The sequence below is a fragment of the Saccopteryx leptura genome, chromosome 9 (genome assembly GCF_036850995.1).
Source record: "Saccopteryx leptura isolate mSacLep1 chromosome 9, mSacLep1_pri_phased_curated, whole genome shotgun sequence".
Lineage (NCBI taxonomy): Eukaryota > Metazoa > Chordata > Mammalia > Chiroptera > Emballonuridae > Saccopteryx > Saccopteryx leptura.
The window spans coordinates 44,777,858-44,791,317 of NC_089511.1; the positions used below are offsets into that span (position 1 = coordinate 44,777,858).

Below are 13,460 nucleotides of genomic sequence, written 5' to 3' on the forward strand. Positions count from 1 at the left end.
GGACCTGTCAGCAGTCGATTGAGAATTTTGCATAGCAGAGGGGGTACAGTGGGTACATGAGACCTCCATCTATAGAAACCACCTCTCCATACTTTCTTCCTCACACATCTTAGCCTAAACCGGGTAGGGAGAGGAGTGTATAAGCAGAATGTTATTTTTGTAACCAGCTAGAAAAAGCTATGAATTGTTAATGGCCCATTCAAATTCCAGCTCCTACTCACCAGCCACACTGCATGGAGAAGTAGCCATCTGAGATTCCCTGAGGGTGGCCTCATGAAGTCATGTTCTTCTTGCCCAGAGCTCAAGACTTCCAGGAGCCTCTGGTGTCAGTAGATGCCCCTCATCTTTCAGGAGGAGAAAACAGGGCCAAGCAGGGCGCACAGTGAGGGTGGGAGGCCTGTTGGTGAAGTTTCAATTCATGTATGTCAGGTTCAGGAGTGAGTTCTTCCTCATCACCACCTAGGCCTGGGAATGCATATTCTCCCCAAGCATCTGCTCAGTGTTCTGCTTGGAACTTTGCCTACTTCTGGCCAGGGAGACAGGATTACATGGCAGAGTTACCACTTATTTAAAAATAGCTCTTTCTTGACATATGTATAACACTGAGTACTTAATTTGTGCCAGGCACAGTCCTACGTGGTTTACTTGCATTATTTTGTCTAATCTTGATTTAAATGAAGAGATTATTGTCTTTATTTCATCAACAAGGAAGCTGAGTCTCATTGCTTGCCTAAGGTTACCTGGTTGGCAGGTTGCCTCAATGGCAGAGGCAAGATTTGAATTCAGGGCTGTGTGAGCCCCAAGCCAGAACTCTTGTTTACTTCCCAGAGTCTTTGAGCAGAGGTGCAGAGGGTGGGACTTGTATTTGGAGGATGAGTAGTAGTACAATGACCTTGTGAAAATGGACAGTCTGAACCTAGTAAGGTGAGATTTGTTCACAGCCTCCACAGTTGGAGTGGGTGCCATCTTGAGAAGGTCTCCTGGAATCTCATTTCCATGCCAAACCATGGGGTAGGGTAAAGGCTTTTGCAAAAAGGGAAGCAGCAATGCAGATAGATGTGTGCCCACACACAGTTCATCTGGCACTTTATGCCGGCACTGTGTCAGAAACTATATGCCTCTCTCTCACTTAAGCTTTAAAGCATCCTGCCCTCAATTTAATTCTTATAGTAACTATAGGAGGTAGATCCTGGTAAGTGTATCCTATAGAGAAGGAAACTCAGGTGTAATAGGTCAAGTCACTTGATTGGAAACACAGAACAAGTAAGCTGAGGAGCTGGCATTGAAACCCAGACCTGTGCCTTCATAGCATGCAGGCATAACCAGTGCAAGCTGACACAGTGGGGCGCCATTTGAATACGTGCCGGAGCATGCTTGCAGACCGGGAACCTAGATCTCGGCCCCAGCAGCAGCAGAACACTAAGGGCGCTCACCCTCTGGGAACTGCATTCTTGCATCCTCAGCTCTGGGATGTGTCTGCCACTTTGCCGTCCAATAGCATCTTTCAGGCACATGCATAATCAGAGGGTCAGCATCCCCTGCCACTTCTTGTCCTAGTCCAGCTTGCTGCCGCCCTCGTCTTTAGAGGGCAGCCAAATTCCACATTTACTTGCAGCCCACCACTGAGACCAGCTGTGCTTTGGGCATTATAATGATACATGAGACGAGAGAGGTAATTCCTACCTCTTGGGAGTATGCACATGTGCACAAATCCTCCAGTAAGACCCAGAACAACTGAAGGAGGCTGAAGGCTGTGGGCTGGAAGGGCACAGAAAAAGTACTCTGGAGGAGGCAGGCAGTATTTCCATGGAGGAGGAGATTAGGGGAGACACAGTGATGTTATTTATAGGACACCTGCTCTGTGGTTTACAGTCATTGTCACCTTGAATCTTCACACTGGCCATGACCTGGGCCGTCTTCATTACCACATTACAGAAGAAGAAGCAGATGTGAGGAAGGTTGGGTGACTTGTCCATATGAGTGGTGTAACCAGCATTCTAGTCCTGGTTTGCCTGAATTCAAGAAGTGTATAGGGGAAGTGTGGGGAGTGAGGTAGGGAAGGCGAATTAATATGTTCCTTAATGAGAACCTGCTTGGTGGCTGGAGCTCAAAGTAGTTTATGGTTGTGGGAGACAGGAAACAATGCATTATTGTTAAGAGACCAGAGAGGATGGTGTGATGGGATCTGCACAGAGGAGGGGACGTCCAGGTCAGAATTGGGTCAGGGCAAGCAAGTCAGTGCAGATGCCCTGGAGAAGCTGCCCTTCAGGCTAATTTGAGGGAGGGGAGAGAAGAAGGCTACTAAGTAAAGGCAGGAGCAAAGCAAAAGGGACAGCTTGGTGCAGGAAGGAGGTCTCTGTCCCTTAGGCTGAGGAACTCTTCATGTTGTCAAGAGGCAGGTGGGGGAGCCCTGGGCCACCAACAGTTTGTCCCATGCCCTTCACCCTTTCCTGCTTGGTTTTGGAAGGAAATTTCTTGTCCCCACTGTAGTGCAGTGTGTTAATTAGGCACAAAATACAAACTTTGCCCTGTATTGAGTCTCTGAATGAACAGGACTGGTGACAGTCATCAAAACACATGGTGCTTGGCCAGAGCTCTTTGAGAGCCAGCCTCTTGCCTGTCCCCTACCCCCCATGGCCTCTGTTTTGCCAGGGCATGGAGTATGCTGCTCTTGCACGTTCCTGGCTGGCTGCCTGTGTGCACACTGACCCCTGCAGAATGAGGGGTGCAGGGGCTCCTGTGAGAAACAAGTGTGTGGCTTTTCCCACACCCTGCTGCAGGAGGCTGAGTGGGCCAGTTTCCCCAGAAGGAGTCTGGGCATGTCCGCCTTAACTGATGCGACGTGCTTCCCTGGTGCTGATGTCTGATAACGTTCTCCAGCCAGAAGGAGGCTGAGTGGCTGTTTACCACCAAATACAGCGCCCTGTACTTGGGTGTTCTCTGTGCTGGTTTGGGATTTGGGCTTCTTATCTATGGCCCTCTGCCTGAAAATGCCCTTTCATTTTCCAGCACCCTCATGCCCAGTGATCCTCAGAAATGGTTGTCTTGACTCTGGGAGGATGGGAGGCCTTGCTCCCTGTAAGCTACATTGATCTTAAAATTAGGAAGGGCGGGGTGTGGAATGTTCCCCAGAAAATAGAGGGCGTATGGCCTATGGGGAAATAAGCTGTGGGGATGTGCACAGGGTCAGAGGATTTGTGCTCCTGGACTTCAGGGGAGATGCTTACTGTTGGGCCACCCAAATCTCCCTGGGAGACTGACTTGAGGAAACCTTGAATTTATAGGAGGCTTTTCTTTTCCAACAGCTTTCCTGTCCCAGTTCATTTCTGTGCCATAAATGGGGAAATTGCTGCCCAAGCTTCTACCTGAGGGGGGGGCATGGGGGCAGTGCCAGCTGGGACTTGTGGTCTGTCAGCCCACCAGGTGAATGAGGGCTGGCAGTGTCTGTCCAAGAGAACATAAGTTCAAGGGCCCCCTGCCTCTTGATTTTACACTCGGGTCTGGTGCTCAGGTAGGTTTATGTGACTACACTAGCAGACCACAGGCTGTGGCACCTCTGTCTGCTACAGATGCCTGGCTCACTCAGGGTGTTGTGGAGAGGGCACTTGCTCTAAGGGTAGCAGACTACATTCTAATCTCTGCTCTGCTACTTTTCATTTAGGTGGTTGTGCAATGGGTCTGTTAACTACCCTGAGCCTTAGTTTCAGGGTAGCCTTAGTTTGACCTGCCTGGCTCATTGTGAAGATTAGAAACAGTGTATATAGAGGGTGGAGCTCAGGACCGGGCCCATAGTGTTGTGTTGTCCTGGGGTCAAGGCTATGGTCCAGCCCTTTTGCTGGAAGCCCCAACAGCCATGCTGACCCTCCTGGCCATTTTCTGCTCTGCTTCCCCAGACCTTCACAGCCTGGTGCAACTCCCACCTGCGGAAGGCTGGCACGCAGATTGAGAACATCGATGAGGACTTCCGAGATGGGCTCAAGCTCATGCTTCTCCTAGAAGTCATTTCAGGTGAGGCTCCTCTCCCACAAAGTGCCACCCACACTTGAAACAGGTGGTCTGTCACGGCAGACTCCCAAGACGTCACCCCGTCTATCTTGCTACTAGGAAGAGTGAGGCCAATATGGCTGCAGGAGCAGTGTGTCTGAGCATGAGCATGTTGGGTGGGCTCAGAATGCTGTGGTGGCCCGTTCTGGAGAGCAATAGGGACCCTACAGCCTTCCTTTCTTCCCTTCTTTCTCAGGGGAGCGGTTACCTAAGCCAGAGCGGGGCAAGATGAGAGTGCACAAAATCAACAATGTGAACAAAGCACTGGACTTCATTGCCAGCAAAGGAGTCAAGCTGGTCTCCATCGGGGCAGAAGGTGAGATTGGATGGGGCAGCTCAGTTTCTGACCTGCAGGCTCTGAGGCCTGACCCTTGCCCTCTGAACAGAAGTTGTGTTTGGTGGCAGAGCACTTGAAGTGCTTAAAATCCCAATATATCTTCAACAGTGACCACCACAGTGATTGCCTCAGTGTGACACTAGGCTCACAAGTTCTCCCTTCTCTCCATTCACAGAATAACCTAGCGCCCCTGATCACATTGGGCAGGCTTCTTCAGCAGGGGGAGGAATGGCTTTGAGTTAGACCCTGGACACCCACATTCACCCTCCTTGTGCTGAGCCTGAGAGACACCGACAGACAGGTGACATGGTGTCTCTGTGTCAGGAACATCTATGCCCTTAGGCCCTGCCTGGTGTCTAGGCAGAGAGGATGCAGAGGGGAAAAGGGCACTCAAGGCCCAGTGTCAGGACTCTGGGGCAGAGAGTACAAGTCCAAAGGTCAGTGACCAGACTTAACTACACAGCCTAGGAGAGTTTGGCCTCTGACTGGATATTCAGGATCCTTCTGTGCCCATGGGGATACTCAGGACTGTAATCCTCTACTCCCAGTCCTCCCACTAGAGCAGCAATGTGCTATCCCTCCAGCAGCAGGTTCTTGTCTTGTGGTCACAGGCGCTTTTGGAGACTAGGTGAGGCCTGATGGAGCCCAGCAGCTCCCCATCAGCCTGGACTCGCAGTTCTGCTCATTAGTCAGAGCTGTGTTTTTTATGCCGACATCCGTGTTGTCCTAGCTTTTAGAAAAACAAAGAAAACTAATTGCTGTTAATGACAGGGCTCTGAGAGTTTGGCCAAGACTCTAGGCCAGAATGCCTGTACAGAGTTCCAAGGCTTGCGCCCACCCCCCCCCACCCCCCCGCCAGCCCGGGACCTCTCCAGGGAGGGGTGCCAAGCCTCAGATGCCACAAAATCAAAGCCCAAAAATTCAGGCCCAGAGATTGTCTGTCCTTGCATGGATCTTTCTCCTGGCTGCACTCCAGCCTTCTGCTTTTCACAGCTGCATTTATTTTGCTCAAATGCTAGTCTGTAAATACAGAAGGGGTTAGAGGAAAGACCCATGGCAGTCATCACTTTTCATTTGGAGAAAAATTTAGGCTAAGAATGTTCTCTGTTCATGCCTAAATTGGTTCACTCCCAATCCTATGAACATTGGGCCTTGGGATAAAGCTGGGGAGCAGCCTACGGGAGACATTCCAAGGAATACCTGAGAACCCCAACCCCCCACCCTGTCCCCATCTCCTTGTTCCTCCACATGATCTAGGCATTTGTAGGAACATGGCTTCCTTGTGAGGGTTATGAGAGGGCACAAGGTAGAGGCATAGCTGTAGGTCTGAGAAGCAGCTGGTAGATGTGTGATGAGAGAAGCCATTTTTTCCCGCCTCACAAGAACTCTCAGCCTTCTGTGATCCCTTCCCTGTATAACAAGTTGGGTGGGAGATGTGACCTCCCCTCCAGATTGCCCGTCCCTCATCTCTGGGTGTTTGGCACTTGGGAGAAGTGCAACAGATTTTCTTCTAACTTTGCCCCAACTGGGAAGTCTCTGCCTAGTTTCCGAGTCCGAGGCTCTTGGCCCTGGGAAAGGGCCTGCAGACACTGTGTCCTTCCTCTGCCTCCAGGTAGTAGGCTGCACGTATTTTCTTATCCTTAAACTAAAGCGGAAAGTTGCTCTGATCTGCCCATGGCTTCACTTGGGGAACTTCTCCATGGTTGCTAATAGAGCCCCCCCCTTTTCTCTCGAGTGTGTCCTTGGGGAAGGTTGGGCCCCATCCTCTGGATCACCACTACACCTCTTTTCAAATAAAGCCCACCCTCGAGTTTCTGTTCTTGATCCATGACCAAGGTCTCCTGAAGTGTCCTTTTGTTCTTCCCACCCATTCTCCCTGCATCTTGTGTGCTGAGGTGTGTGAGGGCAGAGGACACTTAGGACTGCCAAAGGCACAGCTGGCTGATGGGTGAGGCCTCTGTACTTCTGTCACCCAGTAGACACATGGAACACTGAGTGTTACGGAGATGACTTTTCTTTAAGTTGCTGAAGAATATGTGGGCCAGAACTTCTCTCTCACGAACAGAAGTTTGAGAGAGAGGTTGGTTTGGGGCTTTATGTCTCTACACTCCCCTTCAACAACATATCCTTCTCAGGGCTAGGTTCATTGGGAATGCAGTGGTCACAAAAGCGGACAGTGAACAAGTCAGCCAACCAACAAATATATGGTTCTGATTGAGAATCGATGAGAGAAAGTGCAGAGTACTGGGGAGACAGGCCCTGGGATGGGTACAGGGAGCACCTTTAGACTGGTGGTCAAGGAAGCCATTTTGGAGAGGTGGCATATAAACAGAGGCTGACAGGATGGGAAGGACCAGCCATCTGAAGTAAGGGTTGTGGGATGCATTTTGTTGGTGGGCAGAGGTGTGAAGTCCTTAAAGCAAGGAAGAGCTTGGCTTGCCCAAAGGATGCAGCTAAAGGGGAGGGGGATGGTTGGTAACCCAGGGCAGGCCTTGTAAACTGGACTCCAGGACACGGGCTTCATTTAAGGCATAGTAGGGCTTTAAGTAGGTGAGTGACACAAATCTGAATCACTTTTTTTTGAGAGAGAGAGAGGGAGAGAGAGAGATGAGAGGCATCAACTCATAGTTGCATTACTTTAGTTGTTCATTGATTGCTTCTCATACATACCTTAACTGGGGGCTCAAGCTGAGCCAGTGACTCCTTGCTCAAGCCAGTGATCTCTGGGCTCAAAGCAATGACCTTGGGATCATGTTGATGATCCTCTGCTCAAGCTGGTGCACCTGCGCTCAAGCCTGTGACCTCAGGGTTTTGAACCTGGGATGTCAGCATCCCACGTCAACGCTCTATCCACTGTGCCACCACTGATCAGGCTGATACACCTTTTAAAAGGACCATTCTAACCGCTGTGTAGAGGTGGATTGCAGGGGTTGGTGTAGGAGGCAATGTGTCGAGCTCTGGAGGAGATAACAGTGGCTTCATCAGTGGCTTGTGTATACGTGGCAGCAGTAGAATTGCAAGGAAGTGGATAAGTTCTCAACAACAACAGTGTGGTACACCCACTAGTGTGGAGATGTGACCATGAAGGCATGGTGGGCATGTCAGTAGAGGGCTGGGAACAAACCTCAGGAAGAAACAGTTTTTTTGAGCTAGATCAACAGAACAAGCTGGCCTGATGAGAAGAGGCTTATGTGGCTGAGGACTTGTGTGCAGAGGCTTTTAGGAGAGTACTTCCCAGTATTCAGGGAGCATCGCCCAGTGAGGGTAGTGGTGGGTAGGTCTGGGCGGCTCTGTCGTACAATCAGAGCTCATTTTAGATGGGGTAGGAAGGCTGCCCTGTGGGGGGGGTGTCTCACCATAGTTTAACTACCATTTCACCTTTTGCCTCCCTCCCTGCATGCAGAGATTGTGGATGGCAACGCAAAGATGACACTGGGGATGATCTGGACCATCATCCTCAGGTTCGCCATTCAGGACATCTCGGTGGAAGGTAAGAGGCAAGAGTCCTGCTGATAGCAAAAAACTGCCTTTTCTTCCCACGCCAGTCCCACCTGAGTTGGGGAGAGTTAGATTAGGATTTGGAGCATTTTGTCTTCATGCTTTAAGGCTCATCCCTGTTTCCTGGTGGCATCACAGGGCCTGCCTGGCCCTACACAGGAATGGTTAGTGGAGACGCTGGCTCAGGGTGCAGGTGAAGGAGGTCCCCCTAGAAGCCACCCAGTTCTGGTTGGTATTCAGCCAGAGCACTTTGTTCTCACAGCCTCTGCTTCGGCGGACCCTCACATCAGCGTCATCAAGAGGGTGTGATTGGCCCCATTTTACAGTCAAGGAGCCTGAGTCGCAGAATACATTAGTGGTAGAGTCAGGCCTGGCCTGTTCTTCTGAGCATCAGTGCCTACATTTTCCACTTGCTTCCCCACCCTCTGACCGTTGCCTCTATAGACCTGGGATCAGTCCAGGCCACCCTGGAATGAGCTGTTTTATTTCCCTGCAAGCATCTGTGTGTAGCACACAATGAGAAGAGCCACTTGAGCCAGTGTGTGAAGGGGGCATCTGATGACAGGCTACAGCAGTGACCAGGACAGGTGTGTTCCCTGCTATCATAGCCCTCGCAGTCTGTTGAAGACATTGGAACCTATTTCCCTCCCTCTCCACTTCCCTAGGGCCTTGCCCAGACCTGAGAGAGCCTGAGTAGGCAGGGCCAGGTGCTCAGGCCCCTCCACTAATTCTTCACTGTTCAAGAGAGACCAGGGTTAGCATCAAAGGCTTCTTTGATGTGTGTCCTGGAAGTTAAAGGCACAGGCCTTGTGGTCTGAAATGTTATTTTGTCACTGCCACTTCCTGGGATGACCCTGGGCAAGTGATTTCTTGGGGCCGTGTGTATGTTAGGATCAGCAGAGGCCTGCCCATGTCTGGAATGGGAGGGTCTATTACTATTGTCACTGCTGCTGCTGCTGTTCTGTCTAGTGGCCTGTTCCCCAGGTTCTGCCTGAACCAGAAGTATGGTTTCATCTGAGCCAGTGCTCATTGTTCTTGTATGTTTTGCAGAGACCTCTGCCAAGGAAGGGCTACTTCTCTGGTGCCAGAGAAAGACGGCCCCATACAAGAATGTCAATGTGCAGAACTTCCACATCAGGTGAGTGCCGGCCAAAGCCTGACTCATTCCCTCTCCTCTTTCTGGGACCTGAGGTCCATCCTCCCACTTGCCCTCTTTTTCTGTGTTTTTGTCGTGGTCCATGAGTTGTCAACCCCCGGGGAGTCACTCCCCCTGACTCTGGCTCCTGTGAGCTCCTTGTAAGGTCCCTATGTCCTGGGGAGGAAGAGGAGAAGGAGGAGTCAGTGGCAGTGGCTGCAGTTGCCTCACCGTCCTGGGCTGAAGGCTTTGAAGGCCAGTTCTGTGGCTGGCCTTACAGACTCTTCTTCCTTAAGCAGGGTGATTCTCAGAAGCAACAACAAAGCTCTTTTTTTTGTTTTGACTTCTCAAGAGGGATCCGTCCTTAGAACTGCTAGTGAGTTGGGAGTTGGAGGAATGTACTTTGTCTACTCTAATGAACAAAACTCAGGCCTGCAGTGACTCTGCTCTCCCTTGAGTGAGATATGCGCACCATTGCCAGAGTACAGGCAAGCTTGGTCAGTGCCTCTCCCGGTCCAGAGTACGGCAGGAGGCCGTATGGCTTGGAGGTGGTTCTGAGGTCAGATCCAGCTTGGCCCTGTGACTTCACCCCTTTGAACCTCTGGTGTCCTGCTAGGGTGACTGGACCAGAGAGGGATCGCACATAGGAATGAAGAATGGGTACCTCGGGGATCCACAGAGGTTATTCTGGCCTGGAGTCTCTCCAGGGTCTTAGCACTATCTCTGGGGGATAGCACACAGTTCTTCCCTCGAGTTCCTCTGCGTATCTCCTTTCTTTTCCAGCCACTGGCTGGCTGGTCCTCTCTGCACTTCTTTTTTATTTTTTTATTCAGTTGGTAAATATCTGTGCAGTGCCTACTGTGTGCCGAGAGTGGCAGCACCAAAATGAGTCATCACCCTTAGAAAGTTACACTTAGTCCAGAGGGGACCAGTAGTTGACAAAAGTATATAATTTCAGGTGGTGAGAAGTGCTATACAAAGAGTACAAAATGGAGTGAGGTGATAGAAAATAATCAGGAGAATATCTTGGTCAGGAGTGGCCTTCCTGAGTAGGTAATATTAAGCTTGACCCCAGAAGGAATCAGCTCTTACCTTCAAGGATCTCAGGGAGAAAAATGTGACCAGGCTAGCTTGTGACTAGCTCTCATTTTGCCTGAACAGAGACCCTCTTACCAAGCCATAACCTGGCATTTAGCCAGCCTATGGGTCAGGTCAGCCAAAGTATGGAGGTTACAGAGTGCCCACAGTACGTCTCCCCTTAGTGGGCCTGTCCAGTCCAGTGCAGCCTTGCATGTACACTTGTCATGTGTCAGGCCCTCGTCTAAGTGTTCCATATTTACTTACTTAATCTTCACAACAAACCTGTGAAGTGGTACAGTTATTACCCCCATTTTACAGACACGGAAACTGAGGTAGCAGTTATAGGACTTGCCCATGGTCACACCGACAGTAAGTGGAAAAACAGATTTGACCCCAGACCTCTCAGCTCCAGCAGTCATGCTCACAGCCACCCTACCAATGCTGCTTGTTGCACTGTCTGGCGTACACACTAAACTACCTCAGTAAATGGGAATTGATCATTGCTGTGGGTACCCAGGGCCTTTCTGCACTCCGTTACAGTGCTTGGTGGGTCTCCTCATAACCTTGGCCTTTCCACCCTCAGCTGGAAGGATGGTCTTGCCTTCAATGCCCTGATCCACCGGCACAGGCCTGAGCTCATCGAGTACGACAAGCTGAGGAAGGTATGCATCTCGTGTTCCCCTCAATGGCCCATAGATACCCTGAGTGTCATGTCCTTTAAGTCTATTCATCGCCAGTGTCCAGAGCTGGATCCTATGGTTAGATGAGCAGACAGGGAGAGCCTTGTGCCAACTGTTACCAGACCCCTGGGCTCAGTTCTCACCTCCCTTGCTTCCGTTAGAGACTGTCCCCTTCTTCTTCCATGGGCATTGCAACCACTAGGGGTTATTTTATGACCTGACCAGCCATGCCTTTCAGCTATCCTTCTGAATTCTGGAAGCAGTTCCCTCTCTTTCCATAGGGAAGTGGGGTAAGGAAATCCAAACCATCACTGCTGGCAGACAGTTCGCAGGAAGGGTCCTGTTCTAATTTGTCTGTACAAAGCTTGTGACCATGTAAGTCCCTAGCAGCTCCCAGCCTCGTGGGGAAGGCAGGAGAATGTATGCAGAACAAGCCAGCCACATGAGGCCATGCACAGGTGCTCAGGCTGAATGGGTCCGGGGGATAGTGCCAGACAATGCTGTAGAGGAAGGATGGGGCACCTGAGCTGGCATGATCGGGTCAGGCCTGTGGAAGAGGAGGCAGCCAAGAGCCAGGTGGAGGAGGCACAGGCCTCACTGAGCCCATTCAAGCCACTGTGAGTAATGGAATTGGGCTCTAGCTGCAAGGTTGTGAAGGTACATAACGGAAGGTCCAAGTAAAGTGGGTTTGAATCCCATAAACATTGGGAGATGTGGGAAGGGATGGTTCGGGGAGGTTGGAACGTGGAGATTCTTGGTTTGCTCCCTCCTACCCCTACCCTCCTTCCCCCACCCCCACCCCCAGTGCCTTCTCAAGTCTGGACCAACCCTGACAGTTGGTCCAGAAAGGCCCTGGGTACCCACAGGGGGATTAATCTGAGTCTGTAGGTACTTGGAAATTGTAAGAAAAGAGCACATTTTTTCCCGTAGAAAAGGTCTAGTTTGTCCATCAGGACTTCCAGAGGCATTCCTTTGGATCAGCATGGACCTTACCCAGGTGTCCCCCTTGCCCTGCAGCAGCTTAGGTGGCTGAGAACTGCCTAAAAAGGACCTCCTTTCCAGTCCTACCCCTTCACCAGGTCCCATCTTTCCCAGCCAGCCGTGGGCCCCTTTTGCTTCTACTTTCTGCCTCTGGCTGAGTTTTTTCTCCTTCCCTTACTTCCCTTACCCCAGGATGACCCAGTCACCAACCTGAACAATGCCTTTGAAGTAGCAGAGAAATACCTTGACATCCCCAAAATGTTGGATGCAGAGGGTAAGTACATCACTTTTGTTCAGTCAACACCTGGTTTCGTGTGTTTGTCTTACAGTAACTGCAGAAAACTGGCAGAGCCAGCAAATGGATCTGGGTGAATCGGGGCCAATCTGTAGCCAGGGGAACCAGAGCAGGAACAGCCTGTGCTGTCCAGACATGCTCAGGAATGGAGCAGGCTGAGTTGTGGGAGAGGGGAGCTTGAGGAGGATCGACTCTGGGGGCTGCCAGCGCCCTGCTTGACCCAGTCCCACACCTGGGGGAAGGCAGGGACTGAGGTGCCCAGGGCGAGCTAGCTCTTGTGAATAAGCAAGGCTTCTACCTACCCTGTCTGCTGCAGATTCGGAGTCCAGACCCCACTAATGTGGAGTGTTTTGTTTTTTCCTTTTCTGGCTTTGCTCCATTTCCCAGCCATGCACCACCCCCCACCAGGACCCATGCCGCTGGCCTCTGGTAGCCCTGGGGTCAACTATCCAGTATCCCCTTGAGGCCATTCTCAGAGAGAGGAAGTAGCCTCATTTTAATCCAGTTCCCACAGCTGTGGCCTTCCTAGAGACCATGGGGATGGAGGGGCTGAGGGTGTGGCCAAGCCTACCAGAGTCACCCAGGGTCACTGAATCAGCTCTAAGGATCCTTCTCCCAGGATGGCTGTGTCCTTGGGAGCTTTTGGATCCTGGTGAGTGACCACCCCTTCCTTCCGCCCCTACTTGGGCAGTTTAACCCTTGTCATTCACTTACAGACATCGTGAACACGGCCCGGCCCGACGAGAAGGCCATAATGACTTATGTGTCCAGCTTCTACCATGCCTTTTCGGGAGCGCAGAAGGTACCGGGCAGGGCCAGGCAGGCCCACCTCGCTGCCACTGCCCAATGCCACTGCTGCCTCTCGCCTCCCATGTTCACCTCATTTCTCTTGCAGATGGCAGTGGCCTCTCTCCGACTGGAAGCCACACCCCAGCTCCTTGGCATCGCTGCAGCCCATTTAGTCTTTGCTTATACTATCTGTTGAGTGCCCAACCTGTGCCAGGCTCTAAACTAGGCACTGAGGATACAGTGCTGACTATGCCAAGCAGGGTTGCTGTTCTCATGGAGCTTTAGTTCTAGTGGGTGAGGAAGACAACAGGCCTATCCATAGATGAAGTCATTTCATGTGATGGTAAGCAGAGTAGAGAAGGTGGGGCAGTATGGTGGGATAGAGATCTCTGAGGGCTGCTGTAATTGGGGCCGTCAGGGGATGCCTGAGAAGGGTGACACCATGACAAGGCACTGGGAGTGATGAGCAGGAGCCGTCATGTGAAGATCTGTAGGAAAAGCGTTCCAAGCAGAGGGTAGAACAAGTGCAAAGGCCGTGAAGCAGAAATAAACCTGGCTTATTCAAGTAATGTCCAGAGAGGAGTAAGTGAGGAGAAGAGAGTTGAAAATGTGGTTGGAGAA

At 51.2% G+C, this 13,460-nt stretch overlaps 1 protein-coding gene across 4 annotated transcripts in view; it reads left to right on the forward strand.

Annotated features, from left to right (window-relative positions):
* Positions 1-13,460, forward strand: part of ACTN4 (actinin alpha 4) — an 82,221-nt gene that overhangs the window by 48,903 nt on the left and 19,858 nt on the right. For 2 of the 4 annotated variants that reach the window (XM_066349787.1, XM_066349789.1), the window contains exons 2-8: positions 3,894-4,008; positions 4,241-4,360; positions 7,785-7,871; positions 8,930-9,017; positions 10,678-10,756; positions 11,948-12,029; positions 12,767-12,852. In XM_066349787.1, the coding sequence (XP_066205884.1) occupies positions 3,894-4,008; positions 4,241-4,360; positions 7,785-7,871; positions 8,930-9,017; positions 10,678-10,756; positions 11,948-12,029; positions 12,767-12,852 (657 nt within the window). The remainder of the gene's footprint in view (positions 1-3,893; positions 4,009-4,240; positions 4,361-7,784; positions 7,872-8,929; positions 9,018-10,677; positions 10,757-11,947; positions 12,030-12,766; positions 12,853-13,460) is intronic. The other 2 variants (XM_066349788.1, XM_066349790.1) reach the window with 1 other exon arrangement.